Below are 25,906 nucleotides of genomic sequence, written 5' to 3' on the forward strand. Positions count from 1 at the left end.
AGTCCACACACAGGAAACAGCAAAACCACGATCTTGACAAAACTATGAATCAGATAAACTTCCACAAGGCTAAATCAGCACACTGCTCTTTTTATCTGTAGCACTAATTACAGCAGCCCCACCCAACCACAGGTGGCCTCACTTATCTCCTGTAATAATCCTTCAGTTGTTCTCTCCTATGCATCACTCTCCGCATGCGTGGGTCTGTCATAAGTTCTTGTTCAGAATCCAGGGCTGATAAGGAAGATTGATCTCCTGGGCTGTCTGCCAAACTCCCCTCTTCCCTGTCACTCACACTTCCTTGGTCAGAGGAGACTTCGTCAGCAGATTCTATTGGGAGCAAAACAGGCCTGTGGCATGTGGATGTTTCCCCCACATCCACCTCCACATTCCTTGGGGCAGGAGCTGGGCAGAGCTAACCACAACATTTTGTAGGGTTTTTTTTTCATTACTTTACTTGCTCCAAATGTTTCTTTCCAGCCATAACTATGTGCTATTAATGTTCCCAAGCTCTTTCATTGTTACTCTTTGTGAAGAATGTTTTCCAAGCCCTAAATCTTTGCAGGGTTTTTTGGGGTTTTTTTTTTGCAATGGCCAACTTACTCCAAATGTTTCTTTCCAGCCCTAACCAGGTGCTAATGATGTTCCCAGTTCTTACTGGCTCTCAAGCTCTTTCATTGTTACTCTCTCAGAATAAAGTTTTTTTTAAAGACTTTAACCAGGGGATAAAATAATGTGCTGAAGCTGACCAGACTAAGGACGCTAGCCAGATGAATACCTGGTAAGCCGATTCTTTTCTCTATTTTCCTCTCCAAAAACTAAGGTGTGTCTTATACTCCAAATCCCTCCCCTCCCCTATGCTTTCAATTTTGCAAGCACTGAAATTGTTGGCTGAACAGGTACAAAAATAGCAGGGAAATGACAGAAGCCTAGAAAATAGGCCTCTTTTAAATCAGCAGGAGTTCTGATAGGCATCAGATTATCGGGTACTTAGGAATTTAGGACATGGCAGCAAATTTAAAGTTTTCTGCAAGGGAATCCTGAAAATCATTCAGAACATATAACAGTGATTTATTGTTATTTATTTACCAGATATTTATTCCAACCTTATTACTTTATAAGTAACTCAAGGTGACGAACATATCTAATACAGTGATACCTCGTCTTACAAACATCTTGTCATACAAAATTTTTGAGATACAAACCCGGGGTTTAAGGTTTTTTTGCCTCTTCTTACAAACTATTTTCACCTTACAAACCCACAGCCGCCTCTGGACTTCCGTTGCCAGCAAAGCACCCTTTTTTGCACTGCTGGAATTCCCCTGAGGCTCCCCTCCGTTGGAAATCCCACCTCCAGACTTCCGTGTTTTTGTGATGCTGCAGGGGAATCCCAGCAGGGGAATCCCAACAGCGCAAAAATGGGTGCTTCACTGGCAACGGAAGTCCGGAGGTGGGTTTTCCCAGCGAGGGGAGCCTCAGTGAAATCGCAGCATCACAAAAACACAGAGGTCCGGAGGTGGGGTTTCGAGGACTTCAGTGTTTTTGTGATGCTGCGATTTCACTGATGTTCCCTTCACTGGGAAACCCCACCTCTGGACTTCCGTTGCCAGTGAAGCGTCCGTTTTTGCGATGCTGGGATTCTCCTGCTGGGATTCCCCTGCAGCATTGCAAAAACAGGAAGTCTGGAGGTGGGGTTTCCCATGGAAGGGAGCCTCAGGAGAATCTCAGCAGCATAAAAATGGGCGCTTCGGCTGGCAAAAGGGGTGAATTTTGGGCTTGCACGCATTAATCACTTTTCCATTGATTCCTATGTGAAACATTGTTTCATCTTACAAACTTTTCACGTTAAGAACCTCATCACAGAACCAATTAAGTTTGTAAGACAAGGTATCACTGTATTCCTTCTCCTCCCCTCCCCCACCCAACATATATAAAGCCCTTCATGGCATCGGACCAGGTTATTTCCGGGACCGCCTTCTGCCGCACGAATCCCAGCGACCAATTAGGTCCCACAGAGTTGGCCTTCTCCGGGTCCCGTCAACTAAACAATGTCATTTGGTGGGACCCAGGGGAAGAGCCTTCTCTGTGGCAGCCCCGGTCCTCTGGAACCAACTCCCCCCAGAGACTAGAATAGCCCCCACCTTTCTTGCCTTTCGCAAGCTTCTTAAAACCCACCTTTGTCGTCAGGCATGGGGGAATTAAGATATTCTTTCCCCCTCGGCTTCCACAATTTATGTATGGTATGTTTGTATGTATGGTTGGTTTTTAAAATAAGGGTTTTTAGCTTCTTTAGTATTGGATTTTATTGCATACAAATCCAATAAAATGAAAAGAAAATGAAACATCATCTCTGTAAGGCGAATGGGGCTAATGGAGAGAGACTGGTCCAAACTTGCTCAGTTGGTTTTCCTACCTAAGAGGACTAAAATTCATAGTCTGGTTTGTTGGCCAACATTTTAGCCACTACATCAAGCCACTACATATTACAAGTGACATATCACACACAAAGACACACACATTAAGTATGAACATATGTCAAACGTACTGAATTTGATATAACCTCCCAAGGACAATTCCATCTGTCCATCCATCACCCTGGGGAGGGAGTCACTAACCCCCTCAGAGAGGGTCCGCAACTTGGGCGTCCTCCTCGATCCACAGCTCACATTAGAGAAACATCTTTCAGCTGTGGCGAGGGGGGCGTTTGCCCAGGTTCGTCTGGTGCACCAGTTGCGGCCCTATTTGGACCGGGAGTCACTGCTCACAGTCACTCATGCCCTCATCACCTCGAGGTTCGACTACTGTAACGCTCTCTACATGGGGCTACCTTTGAAAAGTGTTCGGAAACTTCAGATCGTGCAGAATGCAGCTGCGAGAGCTATCATGGGCTTTCCTAAATTTGCCCATGTCACACCAACACTCCGCAGTCTGCATTGGTTGCCGATCAGTTTCCGGTCACAATTCAAAGTGTTGGTTATGACCTATAAAGCCCTTCATGGCACCGGACCAGAATATCTCCGGGACCGCCTTCTGCCGCACGAATCCCAGCGACCAGTTAGGTCCCACAGAGTGGGCCTTCTCCGGGTCCCGTCAACTAAACAATGTCGTTTGGCGGGACCCAGGGGAAGAGCCTTCTCTGTGGTGGCCCCGACCCTTTGGAATCAACTCCCCCCAGATATCAGAGTTGCCCCCACCCTCCTAGCCTTTCGTAAGCTCCTTAAAACCCACCTCTGTCGTCAGGCATGGGGGAATTGACATGTTCCTTCCCCCTAGGCTTATAAAATTTGTGTATGGTATGCTAGTGTGTATGATTGGTTTTTAACTTGTGGTGTTCTTAAAATTAATTTAATATTGGATTTGTCTTGTATTGCTGTTGCTGTGAGCCGCCCCGAGTCTGCGGAGAGGGGCGGCATACAAATCTGATTAAACTGAAACTGAAACTGAAACCGAGTTTGTATTTGAAAGCCCATCTTTCAGCTTTTTCTGTAAAAGCAAAAGCAAAATAATGTATTTATCTGACAAGGTGGCCCAATCTGACTTCCAGATAAATTCGTTTTAAAATGGAAAGATAGCTCAGTCTTAATAGCACAGTAACAGAGACAGATTATTTCTTTCCCCCCCCCTGCTTAATATTCATTTGGGAGTGTGTTATTTTAAGTACAGTTATCTATCTATCTATCTATCTATCTATCTATCTATCTATCTATCTATCTATCTATCTATTGGATTTGTATGCTGCCCCTCTCTGTGGACTTGGGGCGGCTAACAACAGTGATAAAACAACATGTGACAATCCAATAGTAAAACAATTAAAAACCCTTATTATAAAACCAAACATACATACAAAACATACCAGGCATAAATTGTAAAGGCCTAAGGGGGAAAGAATCTCAATTCCCCCATGCCTGATGGCAGAGGTGGGTTTTAAGAAGCTTACGAAAGGCGAGGAGGGTGGGGGCAATTCTAATCTCTGGGGGGAGTTGGTTCCAGAGGGCCGGGGCCGCCACAGAGAAGGCTCTTCCCCTAGGTCCCACCAAACGACATTGTTTAGTTGATGGGACCCGGAGAAGGCCCACTCTGTGGGACCTAACTGGTAGCTGGGATTCGTGCAGCAGAAGGCGGTCCCTGAGATAATCTGGTTATCTTCCTTTCAGGCAATTATGGGGGGGGGTAGTAGATTTCTTTTTAAGAGTAATATAATATGAACAGCATTGCCTATTTAGGGAATTTGTTGAATGCATACTAAGAATGTTGTATTTTTTTCTCCCTTATTCACACACAGAACCAAACTTAAATGATTCATAATGAAATTAATATTTTTGATAGGAAGGGATATTTTTTCTTCTTTTTAAAAATCTCTTCTGGGTATAAAGAAAGTTGCAATATGGTTCCCTGGATGTAACATGGCATTGTGAATCTTTTAATGGAGAAATTCTATAATGAAATTTAAACTGAATGGACTGTTGCTTCTTTAATGAAATTTTATATTGTGTTTGTGTCTGCCCTATAAAGAATATTAGAATGGAAGCTGAGTGGATAACATGCCTCACCAAAATGCCATTGAATTTGTTTTCCATTCCAGTTTTTAAAGCTATGTAATCCACCATCTAGCATCTCTTCTGCGCAATACCAAATAAAATGTAATCAAATCAACTGTTAACGTATCTACTCTTCTTATACAGGACTGAAGCTATTTCCATCCCATTTTATTTCATCTGATTCCCATCTCCATCACTCCAAAATTGTATTTAAAACAGTGCAATATTGAAACAGCTTGATTATTTGAACAAAATAGGTAATTTCTGGCTAGGTGGGGATCCTTATATTTCACTCTACATGGGTAGCTGTAATCGGTTAGCTAATGATTAACACATTATTACAGAGATTTAAAGAATGAATAAATTGCGAAGAGATGGCTCATATTTCCCATATCCCCTCTCTTCATTGAAAAAATAATTCTGCTCATGGTATTGAAAGCTAAAGGATATTTGGGAGCTACTGATTTTATAGTGAAAGCTAACCAGGATTTATTACAAGTAGAATCTTTAAACACTGATTTATACCAAGATATTTGATTGGTGTTTTTTTTTTCAGTGCCATCTGAACTGAACAATAAACTGACTAAAATAGATTAGATGGAGAAATTCTTCCATTAGTGGCGAGGGGGGCGTTTGCCCAGGTTCGCCTAGTGCACCAGTTGCGGCCCTATTTGGACCAGGACTCACTGCTCACAGTCACTCATGCCCTCATCGCCTCGAGGTTCGACTACTGTAATGCTCTCTACATGGGGCTACCTTTAAAAAGTGTTCGGAAACTTCAGATCGTGCAGAATGCAGCTGCGAGAGCAGTCATGGGCTTCCCTAGGTATGCCCATGTTACTCCAACACTCCGCAGTCTGCATTGGTTGTCGATCAATTTCCGGTCACAATTCAAAGTGTTGGTTATGACCTTTAAAGCCCTTCATTCCATTGGACCAGAATATCTCCGAGACCGCCTCCTGCCGCATGAATCCCAGCGACCGATTAGGTCCCACAGAGTGGGCCTTCTCCGGGTCCCGTCAACTAAACAATGTCGGTTGGCGGGCCCCAGGGGAAGAGCCTTCTCTGTGGCAGCCCTGACTCTCTGGAACCAGCTCCCCCCAGACATTAGAACTGCCCCCACCCTCCTTGCCTTTCGTAAACTCCTTAAAACCCACCTTTGTCGTCAGGCATGGGGGAACTGAAATATCTCCCCTGGGCCTATACAATTTATGTATGGTATGCTTGTATGTATGTCTGTTTAATAATGGGTTTTTAAAAAATATCTTAAATTGTAAATTATTAGATTTCTTATGAACTGTTTTTATTGTGTTGTGAGCCACCCTGAGTCTACGGAAAGGGGCGGCATACAAATCTAATAAACATAAAGATTAGATTAGATTAGATTTATTGGATTTATATGCCGCCCCTCTCCGAAAACTCGGGGCAGCTCACAACAAGATAAAAACAATACATAATAACAAATCCAATACCCACCAATCCAATTACAATTTTAAGCTAAAAATTCATTCTGGGAGTTGAAGTCCACACATCTTAATGTTGTTAAGATAAAGCAACAGTGGTTTGGACTTATTGCTTCTTACACAACTCAGACCTAAAGACGGAACTGAGTTCCCCTTTAAATCCATCTCATTCTTAAACATTGATGATTGCAATAAATATAATTCAGACTGGGTAGCCTTCTGGCTGCTTTGGAAAATTATTATTATGTATCTGGTGGCAAAGACTTCATTAGGGAAGTGTTTTTAATAGGAAAGTGAACACAAGAACAAGGGGACACAATCTGAAGTCAGTTGGGGGAAAGATCAAAAGCAACGTGAGAAAATATTATTTTACTGGAAGAGTAGTAGATCCTTGGAACAAACTACCAGCAGACGTGGTAGATAAATCTACATTAACTGAATTTAAACATGCCTGGGATAAACATATATCCATCCTAAGATAAAATACAGGAAATAGTATAAGGGCAGACTAGATGGACCATGAGGTCTTTTTCTGCCATCAGACTTCTATGTTTCTATGTTTCTATTAAGGCAAATTAATTCTCCAGGAATGGTGGATGTGACATGTAGAAAAAGCATGCAATTTCATTTTTTATTGCTGTAGCTACTTATATATTACTGTTCAAGGGAATTATAGCTATATTGCTAAATATACTGTACTGTACATCTGTTATGTAAGACAAAGACATATTTCCACATGTGATGGACATGTCCCCAAATTTTAAAAAATCTGGCGTAAAACACAAATTTGGATAGAAGAAATGATACAGCAAAAGCTGGAATTGAAACCGTAAATATTTTTACTTGGCATTTTAAAAAAACCAATGAAGAAAGAACATTATTATTTAATTCAACACATAACAACAGCAATAAGGATAAATACTGCACAAAACAGGAAACAACCCCATCGGAAAGAAGCTTGATTAAAAAGATTCTTGATTGCACAGAAGCAGATAAGATGACAATGGAGCTTAAAGATCAAGAAAAGTGGAAATTCAAACACACACTCTTTTGTAAAGTAAACAAAGGCAGTTTATCACAAAGAAAAAATATGGTCCAAACGCACTTTTATCAGCCAAAGTGCTCTCCCACAAACCACAAACTTTGAAGGCTGTGGTAAGCCAAAACAAAAGCAAAACAGATAAAGGCAACTGTGAAGATGTCACAGCCACCCCCCTCTTCAAGAGTCCTAAAGCCAAACATAACTGAATTAGTCCAAGAGTCCTGGTAAAATCCTGAAAAAGTTCATAGAGTCCTTGTAAAATCTTGACGTAAAATACAGTTCTCTCTCTCTCCAAAAGGATAATCTCCCACGCCGAGAGGCAACAACGCTGGCAATTTATCAGCAGCCCCATTAGCCTAATTGCCCCAGCCACAGGTGTTCTCCCTTATTTTCTATAATACTTGCCCAGTTGTTCTTTCCTTTTCACAAACCTGCACCTGCGAGCATCTATGAATCCTTCTCCTTCTGATTCTAATGATGATGATGATGATTCACTAATGGGGTAATTAGCTAATGGGCTGCCTGTAATTACCTCCTCATCCGATCCTGCTTCACTCCCAGAATCTTCCCCTAACATAGACGCTTCACTGTCGGAATCTGTTGGCAGTAAAACTGGCCTCTGATAATGTGAGGATTCTCCCAAACCAACCCCCACAATCCTTGAGCAGGAGCTGGCCCAGAGCCAACTGGTGCAGGTGCCTGGAGGCTGTTGGGGCCTGGATGGGTGTCAACAAACTGAAACTCAACCCAGACAAGACGGAGTGGCTGTGGGCCCTGCCTCCCAAGGACAATTCCATCTGTCCGTCCATTACCCTGGGGGGAGAACCATTGACCCCCTCAGAGAGGGTTCGCAACTTGGGTGTCCTCCTCGATCCACAGCTCACATTAGAGAAACACCTTTCAGCTGTGGCGAGGGGAGCGTTCGCCCAGGTTCGCCTGGTGCACCAGTTGCAGCCCTATCTGGACCGGGACTCATTACTCACAGTCACTCATGCCCTCATCACCTCGAGGTTCGACTACTGTAACGCTCTCTACATGGGGCTACCTTTGAAAAGTGTTCGGAAACTTCAGATCGTGCAGAATGCAGCTGCAAGAGCAATCATGGGCTTTCCCAAATATGCCCATGTTACTCCAACACTCCGCAGTCTGCATTGGTTGCCGATCAGTTTCTGGTCACAATTCAAAGTGTTGGTTATGACCTATAAAGCCCTTCATGGCACCGGACCAGAATATCTCCGGGACCGCTTGCTGCCGCACGAATCCCAGCATCCAGTTAGGTCTCACAGAGTGGGCCTTCTCCGGGTCCTGTCAACTAAACAATGTCGTTTGGTGGGACCCAGAGGAAGAGCCTTCTCTGTGGCAGCCCCGACCCTCTGGAACCACTTCCCCCCAGAGATTAGAATTGCCCCCACCCTCCTTGCCTTTCGTAAGCTGCTTAAAACCCACCTCTGCCGCCAGGCATGGGGGTACTAAGATACACTTTCCCCCTAGGCCTTCACAATTTTATGTATGGTATGTTTGTATGTATGATTGGTTTTTATATAATTTTTAACTGTCTTTTAGTATTGGATTTTGTTGTACTGTTTTACTGCTGTTGTTAGCCACCCCGAGTCTGCGGAGAGGGGCAGCATACAAATCCAATAAATCAAATCAAATCAACCACAACAAAAATTTTGTAATAATTGACTGTATGTGTGAGCAGATAGGAAAAGAGGATTGAAGAACGTAAGTTATTTGAAAACTGGTTATACATCTGTCCGAATAGTATCCACTGGTAGTACTCACCCTATGATAAACCAATAAGTTTAAACTAAGCTGTCAACGAGACAGCAGAGGTGGGGTGGATTATGTACAGTCTGTTTTTGTTGTGTCTATGGTTTTCTCTTTCACTTCACTTTTTTTGCTTGCTTTAATGATGAATGTAAAGATGTAATGATCGAGAAAATGCCCTTTTAAATGCATATATTCGAAATAAAAAAATATTTTTTAAAAAAGGAATTATAGCTATATTGCATTCATTCGTTAATTTTCTTGTGGTTGCTTCACTCAATTTGGTAGTACAGTTTGGCTGTACTTAAGAACTTAATTCGTTCCGTGACCAGGTTCTTAAGAGGAAAAGTTCTTAAGTAGAAGCAATTTTTCCCATAGGAATCAATATAAAAGCAAATAATATGTGCAAACCCATTAGGAAAGAAATAAAAGCTTGGAATTTGGGTGGGAGGAGGAGGAAGAAGAAGAGGAGGAGGACAGTTGCTGCTGAAGGAAGAAGGTGAGGTGAGGGGAATAAAAAAAATCCAAAACTTTAAGGTTTAGGGGGGGAAAAAGGAGACTCTGAGGCAGCGAGGAGGAGCACGCGCCTCCCATACACTGCGCCAGAGAGAGAAACCCAGGGGGAATGGCAGGAAACTGGCCGGGCCTTCGTGCCACTCCCATCAACTAAACAATGTCGCTTGGCGGGACCCAGGAGAAGAGCCTTCTCTGTGGTGACCCCGGCCCTCTGGAACCAACTCCCCCCAGAGATTAGAATTGCCCCCACCCTCCTTGCCTTTCATAAGCTGCTTAAAACCCACCTCTGCCGCCAGGCATGGGGGAATTGAGATACTCTTTCCCCTAGGCCTTTACAATTTTATGCATGGTATGTCTGTATGTATGTTTGGTTTTTATAATAATGGGTTTTTAACTGTTTTTAGTATTGGGTTATTATTATATGCTGTTTTATTATTGCTGTTAGTCGCCCCTAGTCTCCGGAGAGGGGCGGCATACAAATCCAATTAATAATAATAATAATAGATAGAAACATAGAAACATAGAAGTCTGACGGCAGAAAAAGACCTCATGGTCCATCTAGTCTGCCCTTATACTATTTTCTGTATTTTATCTTAGGATGGATATATGTTTATCCCAGGCATGTTTAAATTCAGTTACTGTGGAGTACTATTAATAATAATAATAATAATAATAATAATAATAATAATAATAATATTTCCTGGGAAATTTTTCCGGGCTCAGGTTCTTAAGTAGAAAATGGTTCTTAAGAAGAGGCAAAAAAATCTTGAACATCTGGTTCTTATCTAGAAAAGTTCTTAAGTAGGGGTGTTCTTAAGTAGAGGTACCACTGTATTTATACCTTCACTGATGCATTTAATGTAGAGTTTATGACAATACCATCATGGGACAGAATAGAAAGCCTTAAAGCAGAAATCTCCATAGATTTAGAGCAGAGGTGGGGAACCATGGCCCTTGTATGACTTGTGGACTTCAACTCCCAGAATTCCTGAGCCAGCTATGGAATTCTAATTCTGGGAGTTGAAGTCCATAAGTCATAAAAAAGCTATTGTTCCCCAGCCCGGTTTAGAATCTTGGTACAACCTGACCTATTTTGAGTGTACAGGGAGCAAAACTGCTAAAAAAAGAATAACATTAGCCCACTATTCCATTTCTTTGCGGTTTCTTTGCACTGTATCTTGTATACTGTTGGCAGAAAAATCACAACTCCATTTGTTATCTGCACACCTTGGCTTAGTTCATATAATTTAAAACAGCAGGATATCCAATTCAGTGTCCCCAAATGACCTCTTCATCTCGCAGCCTCAAATGACTTGAGAGACAATCAAAATAGGTGGTGGCAAATGAGAATGTTACACATAGAGACATAAAATGCATCTCAATATTTGGGACATCTATTCCCTAGGAAACTAATACAGAGGTTGGATATTTCTTGAATAGAATAGAATTCTTTATTGGCCAAGTGTGATTGGACACACAAGGAATTTGTCTTGGTGCATGTGCTCTCAGTGTACATAAAAGCAAAAAGATACATTTGTTAAAAATCATGTGGTACAACACTTAATGATTGTCAAAGGGGTCAAATAAGCAATGAAGAAACAATCAATATTAATAAAAATCTTAGGATATGTTGTGGTTAGCTCTGGCCCAGCTCCTGCCCCAAGGAATGTGCAGGTGGATGTGGGGGAAACATCCACATGCCGCAGGCCTGTTTTGCTCCTGATGGAATCTGCCAACGAAGCCTCCTCTGACCAAGGAAGAGTGACAGGGAAGAGAGGAATTTGGCAGACACCCCAGGAGGAAATCAATCATCTATATCATCCTTGGATTCTGAACAAGAATTAATGACACATCCACGTATGCATAGAGTGATGCATAGGAGACAACAACTGAAGGATTATTACAAGAGAAAATGAGGCCACCTGTGGTTGGATGGGGCTGCTGTAATTAGTACTACAGATAAAATTGCAACCTGGTGTTTTAGCCTCATGGCAGTTTATCTGATTCATTGTTTCGTCAAGATCGTGGTTTTTGTGCTGTTCAAGTTTGTGTGTGGACTCTGGACTTTAGAATTGGACTCAATTTCCCAGTTATTGGGTGAGCAATTGGATTGCATTTAACCTGTGCCTTGTGTGTACCAGAAAATCCCTTTGACATTTAAAAAGGGAGCTGTTTCTGTTTTTCTGTTTATAAAAACTTTTGGGTTTTCCTTTTATCGTGTGGTATGTGTCTTCCTGGACTAATTACCCTGTAATTACGGGCGGCTGAAACACGCCGGCAGAACAGGATACAAGCAACAAGTTACAGTCATACAGTACTAAGTGGGAGGAAAGGGATGATAGGAATGATGAGAAAAAACTAGTAGAAATAGAAGTGCAGACTTAGTAAAAAGTTTGACAGTGTTGAGGGAATTATTTGTTTAGTAGAGTGATGGTGTTTGGGAAAAATGACAGTGTTGAGTCTTCGGAGAGGGGCGGCATACAAATCTAATAAATAATAATAATAACAACAACAACAATTATTATTATTATTTTCAAGGGCACAATTGTTTATTGCCAAGTTGCCGTGCTTAAAAACTAGACTTATGACTAACTTTTTGCTTGTATCCTTAAGACTTTTATTAATGTTGATTGTTTCCTCATTGCTTATTTGACACCTATGACAATCATTAAGTGTTGTCCCTCATGATTCTTGACAAATCTATGTTTTTCTTTATGTACACTGAGAGCATATGCACGAAAGACAAATTTCTTGGCCAATAAAGAATAAAGAAATTCTTTATTTGGATTTGGATTTACCCCAAATCTAGAGTCATCCTGATCCTAGCATCACTTTTCACTCATCCTCCTTACCTTTGTTGTAAAAATGCCGTTCTGTTGAATGTCCACTTGGGCGACTTGTCCTGGACCTCCTGATTCATGGAGTTTGGGTTGGGTACAAAGGAAGGATCAAGGAACTTCAGAGCAAACTGTGACCTGAAACAGACCCCACATTTATGCAATCAGTGAAAATATTTCTTGATATAAAGGGCCAAATTAAGGAGGTTATCATTTCTAATCACTTTAATCACCATTGTCCATTAGAAGAAGACATTCTCTGATGTGTGACTCTTGACATATCAACATGTTTAGATGGGTGGGAATGACTGGGTGGGACCAGGGGAGATTTTCTTTCTTTCTTTCTTTCTTTCTTTCTTTCTTTCTTTCTTTCTTTCTTTCTTTCTTTCTTTCTTTCTTTCCTTCTTCCTTCCTTCCTTCCTTCCTTCCTTTCTTTCTTTCTCTCCCTCCTTTCTTTCTTTCTTTCTTTCTTTCTTTGTCTTTCTTTCTTTCTTTCTCTCTTTCTCTCTCCCTCCCTTCCTTCCTTCATTTATTTATTTATTTGACTTCTATGCCGCCCAATCCCAAAGGACTCAAGGCGGCTTACAACAGTAATAAAAAATGCAATATAAATAAATACAAAGGGATAAAAAAAAAAGAAGTCGAATATTATGGTTTTTAGATAGCAGTGTTTCACTATCTCATAAGAAGAAGCACCTGAAGGTAGAACAAGAAGCAATGGGGGGAAACTAAACAAGGAGAGAAGTAACTTAGAACTATGGAGATGGGCTCCAACCGGTGCACTCAGGTACACAGTCCTGGTTGGAAAAATGACTGTTGGGTGTGCATGCGGATCAGTGCGGGATTCAGCTTCTGCATATGCGCAGGAAGCCAAATCTTGCCTGAGGATGCACGCACACATGAGATTTCACCGATTTTGGGGGGTTTTTTTGCTTCTGCGCATGTGCAGAAACAAAGAAATCAGTGGAATCTCATGCGAGCATCCTCACACAAGATTCAGTTTTTGCACATGCGCAGGAAGCCACATGTCATGCCAACACACCCAAGCCCACTGCCAGGAGCACACCAGTAGTGCTGGCGGCAGGCAGCCCTTCACTGGGATCGGTTCTACGAACTGGTAGCGTTGGAGGGAGGGCAGAAGTATTGTACGCGCTCACGAACCGTTCGCAATGGGATTTAGAACCCATCACTGGTTTCAAGGGTTTTCTTTGTCCTGTAATATGGACACTTCATGATTCTGACTATTCCACAGCACTTAACCAAACTTTATTGATCTCCAAAGAGCCAAGCTGGTTAGTACTTGGAAGAGAGACAACAAATGAGTCCATGGAGGGTAGACTTTAAAAGTTTATGTCCAGCTATCTATCATCTCTATCATCTATCGCCAATGACTTCTATAGTGCTGCACTTTTGACCTGTTCTTTCTCTTCTCTAAGCTCACTTTTTAATTTCTCTTTTCAAAGATTTAATATCTCTTCCATCTAGTTTTCCACGGGTATCTTCTCTCTAACAGCATGTTCTCTACTTCCAAGTCCTTTCTTTGTTCATCACTTCCTCATTGTGTCTTTCATTTCACTTTCAAGATTATGTTTCGAGATCCTCTCTGTTCCAGAGATTAATCACATTATCAATGCTTTGAACCAAGACTTCTATGAATCTAAATTAAAAGCATTCATTAAATTATCATTAGGAAAAGAGGAGAAATACATCTCACTAAACCAAAAAACTGGAGATGTTAAGTGATTGTCCAAAGATAAACAAGGATTTAAGCTGAGAGGAACTCTTGAAAAATCAAGAGGGAAGGGAAAATGAAGCTACCGAGCAACTACAGAGGGGAATAGAATCATTCCAAAAAGCAGAATCAAATTCTGTGATATTGAGCTACAATTTTCATTATTCTGTACCAGAAAGTAGAGACTATGAGAAATATAACCTCCAAAGTCTGGTACCTTCCAGATTCAGTAACAGTGAATTTCTGTGTTGCTAGATCATATTTACAGAGCAGTTTCCAAAAATTGGTTCAAGCCCATAAAAATTATAACTTTTCTAAAACTTGTACAAAATACTTTGATTTCAATGGAATGTTTTACTAACTTTTTATGAAATGCAAGCAAAATGACTATTCACAGGTATTGCTTTCTTTTATAATGACAGTATCAACCAGAAAAACAAAATCTATGAATTGGAAACCTGTAAAAATGGATTTAACTGATTATGAACCAACAATATATTGAAAATAAAGTTTGATTCCATAGTTGTTTTCCCCAAACATCTAAATGTGATTGGGGCTGACTTCCAACTGAAAATTATGTGAGTGCTTTGGTCGAAATATGGGATATTATTAGTCCTAATATAAAATAATACATGACAGTCCCACATGCAAACATTTTAGTAAGTCCACACATTTATGCAACAATCATATCTGATGAGTTTTGTGAGACTTTCAAATTTTCCTTTAAAAAAGTGGGCAAAATATAGACTTTAATTTCTTACTCAATCACAACTCTAGAAGCCTAGGCAATCTGTTAAATTGAGTCATTATTCTTTCAAATATCACTTTGCATAGATGATAACTTCACTGTAGCAACACCACAAGAAGGTGGAATAAAATTATTTTCTCTTGTCCCATGATCTGAACCAATGCATTCAAATGGAAACAAAACCATATGGTAAGGCCCAAAAAGAAATCTTAATAATTAGGATTTCAGTTAAACCTGAGAATCAACTTCTTGACAGTACCAGCTATTAGACAATAAACAAACAGACCTTAATGGTATTGAGCTGTATTTCATTAAGGAGGTGGTTATCTGCCACAATATATATAACTCTACATTCTTTCCATAGCCAAGAGCTCTACTAGATGAACATGTAATGGGTGCCCCCTATTCTATCTATGTGTAGAAACCTGATCAGATATTTCTGATTAGTCTATATGACAAGGAATGCTTTGCACAGAAAATATACCAGCTGGCTTCCCCAACCAACTGGAACAAGTTAGGAGTTGCTACATATTTAGCAATCACTAGCTTGGAAAGTAATGCACACATAAGTAGAATAGAATAGAATGGAATTTTTATTGGCCAAGTGTGATTGGACACACAAGGAATTTGTCTTGGTGCGTATGCTCTCAGTGTACATAAAAGAAAAAGATACATTTGTCAAGAATCATGTGTACAACATTTAATGATTGTCATAGGGGTTAACGAAGCAATGAAGAAACAATCAATATTACTAAAAAATTTAGGATACAAGCAACAAGTTACAGTCCTAAGTGGGAGGAAAAGGATGATAGGAATGATGAGAAAAACTAGTAGAATAGAAGTGCAGATTTAGTAAAAAGTCTGACAGTATTGAGGGAATTATTTGTTTAGTAGAGTGATGGCATTTGGGAAAAAACTGTTCTTGTGTCTAGTTGTCTTGGTGTTCAGTGCTCTTTAGCGACGTTTTGAGGGTAGGAGTTGAAACAGTTTGTGTCCAGGATCCAAGGGGTCAGTACAACAGTTAAGTCCTACCATCCCTGTCCCACTGCTCTCATTTATCTGTATGTACTTTGTTTATGTTTATACCAATACCTGCTATCTTGTATTTGTTCTGGGAAAAAAATAACTAAATAAACCGATGTTTAATGATGACTATGAAATGGCTTTTATATGCTAAAGTCAATGTTAAGATGTTGGTCCAGAATGCAGCTGTACGAGCTGTTGTGGGTGCACCTAGGTAAACCATCTTACACCTATCCTCTACGGACTGCACTGCCTCCTGAATGGTCTCTGGGTGCAATTCAAGGTGTTAGTCATTACCTTTAATGCCCTACATGGCTTAGAGCTAGACTATCTATGAGACTGCCTCCTACCACATAGCTCCCAGCAATTGATAAGGGCCCACAGGGTTGCTCTTCGATGGGTCCCATTTGCTAAACAGTGTCGGCTGGTGGGTCCACAGGGGAGGGCCTTCTCTGTGGCTGCTCTGACTCAGCTCCCTCATGAGATTCAGACTACCCCCACCCTACTGGCCTTCCAGAAAGCTGTAAAAGCCTGGCTTTTGATCTGATGGTATACCATTGAGATCTGGCCATAAATGGTATGCATGGTTTTTAACTGTGGGCTTCAAATGGTTTTTAGATTTTAATATTACTTATACTTACTTACTTACTTACTTACTTACTTACTTACTTACTTACTTACTTATTGGGTTCATATGCTGCCCCTCTCCAAGGACTCAGGGCGACTTACAACATATAAAAGAAACAATGATATACAATAGTTAAATCCAATTAATTAAACTAAATAAGCTAATCTACAAACCCCTATTTAACTAAAATCAATCATACCCATTCCAGCAACAATCACACATGACATTGGTCAGCCAGTGCAAATCTCTGGGGGGAGCTGATTCCAGAGGGCCGGGGCCCCTGAAGAGAAGGCTCTTCCTCTAGGCCCTGCAAAGCGACATTGTCTAGTTGACAGGACCTGGAGAAAGCTGACTCTGTGGGACCTAACTGGTCCCTGGGACTCATATGGCAGAAGGCGGTCCCACAAGTAATCTGGTCCGATGCCATGTAGGGCTTTATAGGTCATAACCTATAAAGCCCTATGATTGAATAGACTGACTGTTTTTACATAATGGGATTTTAGTTTACTGTTTTTGACTATTAGATTTGTATACATATTGTTTGTATTGCATGTTGTGAGCTGCTCCGGGTCCTCGGAGCGGGGCAGCAAACAAGTCTAATAAATATTTATATTTATTTATATTTATAACCAACACTTTGAATTGTGCCCCGGAAACCAATCGGCAGCCAATGCAGTCTGCAGAGTGATGGAGAAACATGGGCATATCTAGGAAGGCCCAAGATGATACACAATTGGTAGTTTCCGAACACTCTTCAAAGGTAGCCCCGTATAGAGAGCATTGCAGTAGTCGAATCTCTTTACATGTTTTAATCTTTGTTATGAACCGCCTAGAGTCCCTAGGCAGATGGACAGCATACCAACTGAATTAAATAAATAAATAAAATGAACAGTGAAGCAGTTCCCCAGTAGCTCCCCATACAAATAAAAGGACCCTTGTAAGTTTGGCATTGTTTACTCTGAATGGCAGAACAAGCTTACACAATAGGTGGCCTCTTTCATTCCTTTTGAACCACCGGGAACAAGATTCATATGGAATGCTTTTTAAACCTGGACTCTTCACAACTATCTACTGTTGGCCTCTCCCAATTCCTAAGAGGTCAGTAAGGAGTGTGCATAAGTGCAGCAGCGTGCCTTCTGTCCCTTGTCCTAATGTTTCTCTTTTATTAGTATCATGTATATAAACATTTTTATATCTTTGTTTACCACCAATATGTACTTGACAAAACACCCCCCCCCCAATTTATTTATTTGTTTATTTATTCAATTTTTTAAATGCTGCCCTTCTCCTTAGACTCAGGGTGGTTTACAAAATGTTAGCGATAGCATTTTTAACAGTTGCTGCCAACCTGCCTTCCATTGAGAACCTGTATACTGCACAAGTCAAAAGAGGGCTGTGAAAATATTTACTGACCCCTTGAATCCTGGACACAAACTGTTTCAACTCCCTCATATCATTGCATCAGAGCACTGCACACCAAGACAACTAGACAGAAGAACAGGTTTTTCCCAAATGCCATCACTCTGCTGAACAAATAATTCCTTCACTATTGTCAAACTATTTAATAAGTCTGCACTGCTATTACTATTAGTTTTTCTCATCATTCCTATCCCCATTTCCTCCCACTTATGCCTGTATGACTGTAACTTGTTGCTTGTATCTTTAAGATTTTTATTAATATCAATTTAATTTAATTTAATTTATTAGACTTGTATGCCACCCCTCTCCGCAGACTTGGGGCGGCTCACAACAAAATAGTGACAGTGTAGCAAATCTAATATTAAAAACCAACATCGGAACCATACAACACAATCATACCATGCATAAACTGAATAAGCCTGGGGGTATCTCAGTTCCCCCATGCCTGGCAACATAGGTGGGTGTTTAGTAACCTACGAGAGGCAAGGAGGGTGGGGGCGGTTCTAATCTCTGGGGGGAGTTGATACCAGAGGGCCGGGGCTGCCAGAGAGAAGGCTCTTCCCCTGGGGCCCGCCAGACGACATTGTTTAGTCCACGGGACCCGGAGAAGGCCAACTCTGTGGGACCTTATCGGTTGCTGGGATTTGTGCAGCAGAAGGCGGTCCCAAAGGTATTCTGGTCCGATGTCATGTAGGGCTTTATAGGTCATTACCAACACATTGAATTGTTTCCTCATTGCTTATTTGTCCCCTATAATGTGCTGTACCTCACGATTCTTGACAAATGTATAAATTTTTTCTTTTAGGTACACTGAAAGCATATGCACCAAGACAAATTACTTGTGTGTCCAATCACACTCGGCCAATGAAAGGATTCTATATTTAACAAAACAATGAAATAAAACAATGAAATAAATTCATGCCAGATCGATCGTCAGGAGGCTTGAAGAGCGGAGGAAGCGGAGGCGCGATCAGCACCACGGACAGCGGCCTCGCTCCTCGGCCTCCCTTTGCGCGCCGGTTGCCGCCTCCTTCTTCCTGCCGTTTTCGGCCCCTCTGCCCAATTTCAGCTCTTCCCAGCCATAAATCACGGGGGGTGTCAAAGACGATCCCCCCACCACCACGAGGGTGAGTGGGTTCCATTGGCCGAGAGACCCTCTCTTAAACTGCCCTAGGCTAGGAGCTAGATTTGATCGTTGGGCTCCCCAAAGAAGGCGAAAAATGAAGAAGCTGAGGTGATTCCCACCACTTCCGGCTCACGCCTTGGCTGGAACCACCCCTCCCTCCCTACACACACAGAGAGAGAGAAATAGAGGGAGGGAGGAGAGAGAGAGAGAGAGAGAGAGAGAGAGAGAGAGAGAGAGAGAGAGACCGACCGACCGACCTAATTTTCTGGCCTTGGGGGAGGTGGGGGAGGAACCCCAGCGACGAGGAAGGAAAAGTCAAACAAAGGAAAACCCTACCACCACCACCACCACACACGTTTTGTCTCCTGCCCGGCTAGATAGGAGAGCCGGACCGGGAGTTGGAAACAAGGCAGATGGGGAGAGGAGGAACCGCGAGGGGGATTAGAGAAGCCACAACTCCCATCCCCCGCATCGCTTTCCCTTCCTCCCCCCCCCGCTTTGCTTTCCTTTTAAAAAAAAAACAACCACTGCGTATCTACGATTCCCCAACGCCGGGGTGGGTGGGTGGGTAACACCGGGATCGCCTTCCCCCCTTCCCGGCCGAAGAAACAAGGCGCCTGCGCCATTAGTCCGTCCTCCTGTCCGGAATATACACGAACCGGCCAAACCGTCAGCTGCCTATCATATTATATGTCTACCAACACCCACCCAGCCACCTACACCTCGCCCTAACCCACCACGCTACTCCCGCCGGCTACTAATGCAAAAGCGGCGCCCACCCACCCACCCGACCCGATCGATTTCCACACGAAGCGATTTTAAAGGAGGGGTGGGGTATTGCACGGTTGGCACAAAAGCCAGAAAAAAGGGGGGCTAGGGGGTGTCCCGGAGCGTGGATTCCAATCATAATAATATTCCCCCACCACCACCTCCCCTCCTCCTCCTCCTCCTCCTCGCTTCTTCCTCAGCCTGCATACCCTCTACCCATCTCGCCGGCATGCCTTGCCTCGGGAAAGGGGGAGGGGGGAAGGGAAGGGAAGGCAATCTATGTATGGTTTGACAAGCACTCACCTAAATCCGGCATGGAGCATGTACATTCTCGGCACTCCCGCGTTGGCATATTTGGGAGTGGTGAAGATATTGTCTTTTTTCAGGGACACGTAGCTGATCAAGGACAAAATCAAGAGAGCCACGCTGACCATCACTAGACCCAGAACACTTACCACTCTGACCATCTTGCAGCTTCGCATACCTAGGGCGGGAGGGGGGGGGAGAGAGAGAGAGAGAAGGGGAGAAGAAAAAAGAGAGAGATGTATATACCCTGGGTTGTGAGAGCTACATTGGAGTTAACACACCCAGAAAGGAGGGATGGAGAGAGCTGGTGCGTGTGTGTGTGTGTCTCTGCTAAGAGCTAAGGAGTGGGAGGGAAAAATACACATGCAACTAAAGGATTAATGCACAGTGTACTGGCAGACAGATGCACATGAGCTCAGGCAAGCGATAATCATAATGAAATAATGCTGGTTAAGATCAGGAGGGTTCAAGAAAGGAACTGAAGGCTTGATTTTCAGTGGCTCAAAGAACAAGCTGTGCAGAGTAATTGCCCCACAGCAAAAATCATCGTGCAACAAACAACAGTAAACATTGCTTTTTGTAGCAGAAAAAAAAATAAATTACAATTGATCAGTGGCTGTAGCAAAAAATCCACAAGCTGACCATAAGCAATGACATGACTGAATTGCCAAAATTATTCATTGGAAAGTTTGCCAGAGGTTTATGTATTGAAAACTCCTGGAACCAACAAGTAGGGGAGATATTTTGGCAAACAGTGAGTTAGGAACTTGGGGGATTTTAACATTCAAACAGATCTTGTTTATAACATTGCAGAATATAAAAGTTACTATACCACATTACGTATGATATAAGATTTCCCCTTACTGTGTATCCTCCCCCTTTCCCCCTTCCCCCATTTTTCCTCCCCCCCTTTTAATTCTTTATACTCAATAAACTATTTTAAAAAATAATAAAATAAAATAAAAGTTACTATAAAGAAGGAAGTCTGGTGCACTGATGTTGCTATACCAGGTGATGATGGGAAAAATATTTAGGGGGAAAATTTGAAAAAATATGGGAACTTTCCGATAAATTGGAATGCTTGTGGGAAAAGAAATCTGCTACATTACCAATATTTATTTATTTATTTGATTTTTATGCTGCCCTTCTCCTTAGACTCAGGGCAGCTTACAACATGTTAGCAATAGCACTTTTTAACAGAGCCAGCATATTGCCCCCACAATCTGGGTCCTCATTTTACCCACCTCGGAAGGATGGAAGGCTGAGTCAACCTTGAACGGGTGATGAGATTATCTTTACATGTACATATACATAAAGGATTCCCTTAAGATTTTGAAATTTGGAATTTATTGGACATGAGCGCCTTAATTCTACTAAAAATGAACAAACAGACAAACAAAACATCTTTTTTGGAATTGTCTATATTCTCAGATGCTACTTTAATATATCTTAAGTTCTTGGCTACGACTTGAGTTATTAAGTTTCAATCTAATTCTAGATATGTAATATTAATTTAATATTTGCAACCAAATTATAAATTATAATTTGCAACCAAATTATAAGTCTATCAAATTGAGAACATTTTTCTTTTATTCAGAAGGTCAGTCTACTTACCAATTATATAATTTAGTATAATAACAACAGTAATTCAAGACAATGATGAATCCACACACAGACAAAAGGTTGAACAACTAATCTTGTGGTGCGACTAGAACAATCTGGAACTGAATATACTCAAAACCATAGAAATATGTGATAAACTTTAGGAGAAACCCGGCCATACTTCCACCTCTTACAATACTAGACAACACAACACAGTATCAACATTATCCTATCCTATCCTATCACATCCCACCCTACCCTACCCTACCTTTTATTGTCAAATTAAAAAGCTACTCTTAAATATATTTTTTTGAGGGCTACACAATTATGGGCAGTTTAGATTCTCACATGTATAGCATCACTTTTTTATATTCTATTGATTGTATAGTAACACAAATACTCCTTGACATATATCACTAACCATAACTGGACCAGAATTTCCATTGCTAAGCAAGGTTATTGCTAAGTGAGTTAGATCCAATTTTATGACATTTGAAACCATGGTTCTTAAGCTAATCGTAATAGCTCTTAAAGTGAATCAGGTGCTTGTTAAATAAATCTAGCTTCCTCCACTGACTTTGCTTGTTGGAAGAGATCTGGGAAGATAAAAAATGAGGGTCATATGACTCCTGGATACTGCAATAATTCAAAGTGTTGGTTATGACCTTTAAAGCCCTTCATGGCATTGGACCAGAATATCTCCGAGACCGCCTCCTGCCGCACGAATCCCAGCGACCGATTAGGTCCCACAGAGTGGGCCTTCTCCGGGTCCCGTCAACTAAACAATGTCGGTTGGCGGGCCCCAGGGGAAGAGCCTTCTCTGTGGCGGCCCCGGCCCTCTGGAACCAACTCCCCCCGGAGATTAGAACTGCCCCTACTCTTCCTGCCTTCCGTAAACTCCTTAAAACCCACCTTTGCCGTCAGGCATGGGGGAACTGAAACATCTCCCCCTGGGCACGTTTAATTTATGCATGGTATGTCTGTGTGTATGACTGTTAGTATATGGGTTTTTTAAATATTTAAATATTTTAAATTTGTCTGATTGCTTATGATTTGTTTCTACATGTTGTGAGCCGCCCCGAGTCTTCGGAGAGGGGCGGCATACAAATCTAAGTAATAAAATAAATAATAATAAAAAATAAATAAATACAAGCCAATTGCTATGCATCTGAATTTTGATCACATGTCTGTGAAGATAGTGGGATGGTTGCAGCTGCCCTTATATCTTCAAACAATTTGTAGTCAAATTGAGGACTACTTGTAGTTTATAGCACTGGTACGTATGACTGATTCTCACACCTAGTGGGTAAAGCAATTAACCTGCCCAACACTAGAGGTGATCAACAGTATTAAACATCTGGAGCTGCAGATACCTAGCAATCTGAACTGGGTCTCTCTATACATCATCTGCATTTCCTGTGTTAGATGAGTAGAGCTAATCTTTCTCCTTTTTTTTTGTGGCCAAGATTTTTTTATTCTTTCAGCCCAAACACACATGCAAATTTACACCCCATCAATCCTAAATTACATGACACTAATTCAATCTTTTAAAATTCGGTATTGATAATCCATCAGGTGCTGCCTCCTTTGCATTTAACATCTGGATAAAAATAATTACTCAAATTTATTATATACATTTGAAAAGCTATTAGCTAATACACTTCTTTGACTGTTTCTTTTCTAATCGCATCTAATACATTTAGGCCATGGTGCTTCAGTTGTCTCCATCCATCCTTAATAATATTTTCATGTATATTTCTCAACCCGACCATCTTTCTCCTTCTGTCCTGGCCACTTTTTTTACAGCGGCACTATTGAGAGCATTTTAACAAACCACATCATTGTTTAGTTGGGTAGTAGCAGCAGCACCTCAGATAGAAAGTCCATACAGAGAGTGGTAAGGACAGCTGAGAAGATTATAGGAAGCTCACTCCCCTTTATTCAGGATACTGCTTAAAAGCACTATGTGCTTAGAGCTCAAAGCATTATTTGAGCCAACATACTCAAAGACCCCCCACACCCACTTGACAGTCTTTATTTCTAGCAGGACTATCAGTTTCTGTATGAGCTTTGTTCCCAATGCCATCCATCTGGTAACCTGGCAAGATTCATTTTTCTCACCATGTACATGTACACATCTGGACTAGACTATGTTGTTTCATGGTGTCGTATATCTGCGGGTATATGCACACTTTTGTATTTATTTGTTGATATTTTTGTCATGTTCATGTAAGGTACATTGGAGATAGTGAGCCTTTGAGAACTGTATGCAGTGAAATTTCATTTTAATGACGTCCTATGGGATTGGGCGGCATAGAAGTAAATTGAATTAAATTGAATTGAATTAAATTAAATTAAATTAAATTAAATTAAATTAAATTAAATTAAATTAAATTAAATTAAATTAAATTAAATTAAATTAAATTAAATTAAATTAAATTAAATTAAATTAAATTAAATTAAATTAAATTAAATTAAATTAAATTAAATTAAATTAAATTAAATTAAATTAAATTAAATTAAATTAAATTAAATTAAATTAAATTAAATTAAATTAAATTAAATTAAATTAAATTAAATTAAATTAAATTAAATTAAATTAAATTAAATTAAATTAAATTAAATTAAATTAAATTAAATTAAATTAAATTAAATTAAATTAAATTAAATTAAATTAAATTAAATTAAATTAAATTAAATTAAATTAAATTAAATTAAATTAAATTAAATTAAATTAAATTAAATTAAATTAAATTAAATTAAATTAAATTAAATTAAATTAAATTAAATTAAATTAAATTAAATTAAATTAAATTAAATTAAATTAAATTAAATTAAATTAAATTAAATTAAATTAAATTAAATTAAATTAAATTAAATTAAATTAAATTAAATTAAATTAAATTAAATTAAATTAAATTAAATTAAATTAAATTAAATTAAATTAAATTAAATTAAATTAAATTAAATTAAATTAAATTAAATTAAATTAAATTAAATTAAATTAAATTAAATTAAATTAAATTAAATTAAATTAAATTAAATTAAATTAAATTAAATTAAATTAAATTAAATTAAATTAAATTAAATTAAATTAAATTAAATTAAATTAAATTAAATTAAATTAAATTAAATTAAATTAAATTAAATTAAATTAAATTAAATTAAATTAAATTAAATTAAATTAAATTAAATTAAATTAAATTAAATTAAATTAAATTAAATTAAATTAAATTAAATTAAATTAAATTAAATTAAATTAAATTAAATTAAATTAAATTAAATTAAATTAAATTAAATTAAATTAAATTAAATTAAATTAAATTAAATTAAATTAAATTAAATTAAATTAAATTAAATTAAATTAAATTAAATTAAATTAAACTAAATTAAATTAAATTAAATTAAATTAAAAATTAAATTCATCAGTGTACATTCAAAGTGACAATAAAGAATGTAGCCTAGCCTAGCCTAGCCTAGCCTAGCCTAGCCTAGCCTAGCCTAGCCTACCCTACCTTACCCTACCCTACCCTACCCTAGTCTAGTCTAGTCTATTGATTTATAGAAGCTCTGGTTGAACTGAGCTGTGCAAAGCTTCAAAAAGGTGGGGGTTTTTTTGCTTCAGTGATACTTCATGAGAAACTCTTCACTGAAGGACCTCAAGATGCAATTCGTTCTTCTACTTCTAAAGAGCAAAGTACAGTGGTACCTCTACTTAACAACACCTATACTTACGAAATTTTCTAGATAAGAACCGGGTGTTCAAGATTTTTTTTGCCTCTTAAGAACCATTTTCTACTTAAGAACCTAAGACCGGAAAAATTTCTTAGGACGTTTGAGAGCGGCACAAAGGCCCGGCCAATTTCCTGCCATTCCCCCTTTAATCCCGGCCATCTTGGGCTTTTCTGGGCTGTCAGAGGAGCCTTTTGATGGCATTTGAGGAGGCTTTGGCAGTGGGCGGTTGGAGAGGGAATAAACCTCTGCCAGCACCCAGCAAAAAGAAATGCCCCCTTCACTCTGGGCAGCAACTGTCCTCGTCCTCTTCTTCCTCTTCCTCCTCTCACCCAAATTCCGAGCTTTTTTTTCTTTCCTAATGGGTTTGCACACAATATTTGCTTTTACATTGATTCCTATGGGAAAAATTGCTTCTACTTACAAACTTTTCTACTTAAGAACCTGGTCATGGAACGAATTAAGTTCTTAAGTAGAGGTACCACTGTACCTACATTGTTTCGGTTTGTGTCCTTTTGACAGCCTCCAACAGAACTTCCAGTAATTGGAAGAAACTTCTCTTCACTGTAGAAATATATTGTGAATGATAATAATAATAATAATAATAATAATAATAATAATAATAATAATTATTATTATTATTATTATTATTATTA

General features: G+C 39.7%; 1 protein-coding gene across 1 annotated transcript in view; it reads right to left on the bottom strand.

Annotated features, from left to right (window-relative positions):
- Positions 1-20,092, bottom strand: part of ST8SIA3 (ST8 alpha-N-acetyl-neuraminide alpha-2,8-sialyltransferase 3) — a 42,771-nt gene extending 22,679 nt beyond the window's left edge. The window contains exons 1-2 of the mRNA XM_070736408.1: positions 19,914-20,092; positions 12,182-12,304 (exon numbers count right to left, since the gene is read on the bottom strand). Of these exons, the coding sequence (XP_070592509.1) occupies positions 12,182-12,304; positions 19,914-20,092 (302 nt within the window). The remainder of the gene's footprint in view (positions 1-12,181; positions 12,305-19,913) is intronic.
- Between the last annotated feature and the right edge of the window lie 5,814 nt (positions 20,093-25,906).

This window comes from Erythrolamprus reginae, chromosome 2 (assembly GCF_031021105.1).
Source record: "Erythrolamprus reginae isolate rEryReg1 chromosome 2, rEryReg1.hap1, whole genome shotgun sequence".
Taxonomy (NCBI): domain Eukaryota; kingdom Metazoa; phylum Chordata; class Lepidosauria; order Squamata; family Dipsadidae; genus Erythrolamprus; species Erythrolamprus reginae.